Source organism: Mandrillus leucophaeus, unplaced genomic scaffold (genome assembly GCF_000951045.1).
Source record: "Mandrillus leucophaeus isolate KB7577 unplaced genomic scaffold, Mleu.le_1.0 Scaffold240, whole genome shotgun sequence".
Lineage (NCBI taxonomy): Eukaryota > Metazoa > Chordata > Mammalia > Primates > Cercopithecidae > Mandrillus > Mandrillus leucophaeus.
Window position 1 is genome coordinate 970924 of NW_012102477.1, and position 2011 is coordinate 972934.

Consider the following 2011-nt stretch of genomic DNA (forward strand, 5'->3'; position numbering starts at 1 on the left):
GTTATAACTGCAGATTCTCAATGCATCATCTGTGCTCATTCCTGCTTCAGAACGACAGTGGTTATGAAGCCTGCTGCTGGGCATGACTGGAGGCCCATGTGCCACGAAATCACACACACACACACAGAAAAGCGCCAGCCGGGGACGAGTGCCATTGGACACTTGGATTCCTCAGGCCAAAGGCTCCTTGGACAACAGCTGTGGAGCAGGCGGCATGATTCCATCGCAAGCCCCCTGGGGCTGTCCAGTGACAATGATTGCCAAGTCATCCCCGCATACACATACGTACCTCTTTATGTATTTTGGTCCTGTTTTTAATTTCAGCTACTATCATTCCCACAATGGCACCTCTGTAGGTCGCAGCAAGGGAAAAGAACTTCTTGTTGGATGTGATATCACGATACCATGAGTCTGGGTACCTGACAAAGAGAACATACTCGGGTGAACCTGCCATAGGTCAAGTCCAACTAAGGTCGTGCTCTAGACATGAGAACCACAGGGAGCTCTGGGCCACTTCCGCCCGCTGCTCTAAGGCTGACCCATCACTTAGTCTCTACCTAACTGTCACAGCCACCTTCTTAAAGCAGTAATCTGTCTAGACAGGACTGGGGATCTCTGATGGGAAATTATTATTATTATTTTTTTTTTGAGACAGAGTTTTGCTCTTGTTGCCCAGGCTGGAGTGCAATGGCGTGATCTCAGCCCACCACAACCACTGCCTCCTGGGTTCAGGCGATTCTCCTGCTTCAGCCTCCCGAGTAGCTGGGATTACAGGCATGTGCCACCACGCCTGGCTAATTTTGTATTTTTTTTAGTAGAGACGGGTTTTTTCCACGTTGGTCAGGCTGGTCTCAAACTCCCGACCTCATGTGATCTGCCCGTCTTGGCCTCCCAAAGTACTGGGATTACAGGTGTGAGCCATCGCGCCCGGCCCAGGAAAAATAGTTTTATCTGACATGAAATTGTCTCCATGTAAGCAACTCATGGAGGGTGACCAGCAGGGCCCTGCTCTTCCACCAGGTGAGTGAAGATTTTAGGGCCTTTGTCACCCTGGGACACTGGATGAGTGCCTGTGAGAATTTGTGAGACTTCTGGACACTGAAGACTAGGGGAGTGAGTGATCTGAGGAAGAGCCGGGTTCACAGCTGACAGGCGTCTGAGTTTACAATGCCTCCCCGGACAGGGAGGAACCTGCCCTTAAGGGGAATGTGAGGCTGAGGCTGCTAACGACTGCTCACCAAGAATGAGGCCAAGACCCCACCGAGAGGAGCAGGGAAAAAAGAACGGTGGGCATAACGGCCCAGGACATAGTCATTAACAGGCGAATCCAGCCTCAGAGAGACAAGGTCAGGAGGGCAGAGGCATGTGGAGTTTCACGGGTGTGTAGGTTTAGTTTTCCCGCCTCACGGCCCGGTTCATGTCACAGTCTTGGGAACCTGAGGCCTTAGGCTCACGAGGACTGCAGGAGAGACAGGCAGGCTGAGTGGCTCACATGGCTGAAGTCCACAGTCCAGCATGGCTCCACTGGCTCTCAGGCAGCCCTAGGCAGAGTCTGATCTACGCACTCACCACAGCTTTTATTTCTCTAGATTAGTTTCCAGCAGTGAAACTGCCAGGCTGAAGAACACTTTTTTAATTTTGGTTTTTTTTCAGATGGAGTCTCACTGTCACCCAGGCTGGAGTTCAGTGTTGTACTCTCAGCTCACTGTGCAACTTCTGCCTTGTGGGTTCAAGTGATTCTCCTGCCTCAGCCTTCTGGGTAGGTGGGATTACAGGCGCGTGCCACCACGCCCAGCTAATTTTTTTTTTTTTGAGACGGAGTCTCGCTCTGTCGCCCAGGCTGGAGTACAGTGGCCGGATCTCAACTCACTGCAAGCTCCGCCTCCCGGGTTCACGCCATTCTCCTGCCTTAGCCTCCCCAGTAGCTGGGACTACAGGCGTCCGCCACCTCGCCCAGCTAGTTTTTTGTATATTTTAGTAGAGACGGGGTTTCACCATGTTAGCCAGGATG

General features: G+C 52.0%; 1 protein-coding gene across 2 annotated transcripts in view; it reads right to left on the bottom strand.

The window, feature by feature from the left end:
- LOC105541516 (N-alpha-acetyltransferase 60) overlaps positions 1-2011 on the bottom strand; it is a 54248-nt gene that overhangs the window by 16445 nt on the left and 35792 nt on the right. Inside the window, exon 2 of one of the 2 annotated variants that reach the window (XM_011982576.1) lies at positions 290-419. In XM_011982576.1, coding sequence (XP_011837966.1) covers positions 290-419 — 130 coding nt within the window. Of the gene's footprint in view, positions 1-279; positions 420-2011 lie in introns of both variants that reach the window. The other variant, XM_011982575.1, reaches the window with a different exon arrangement.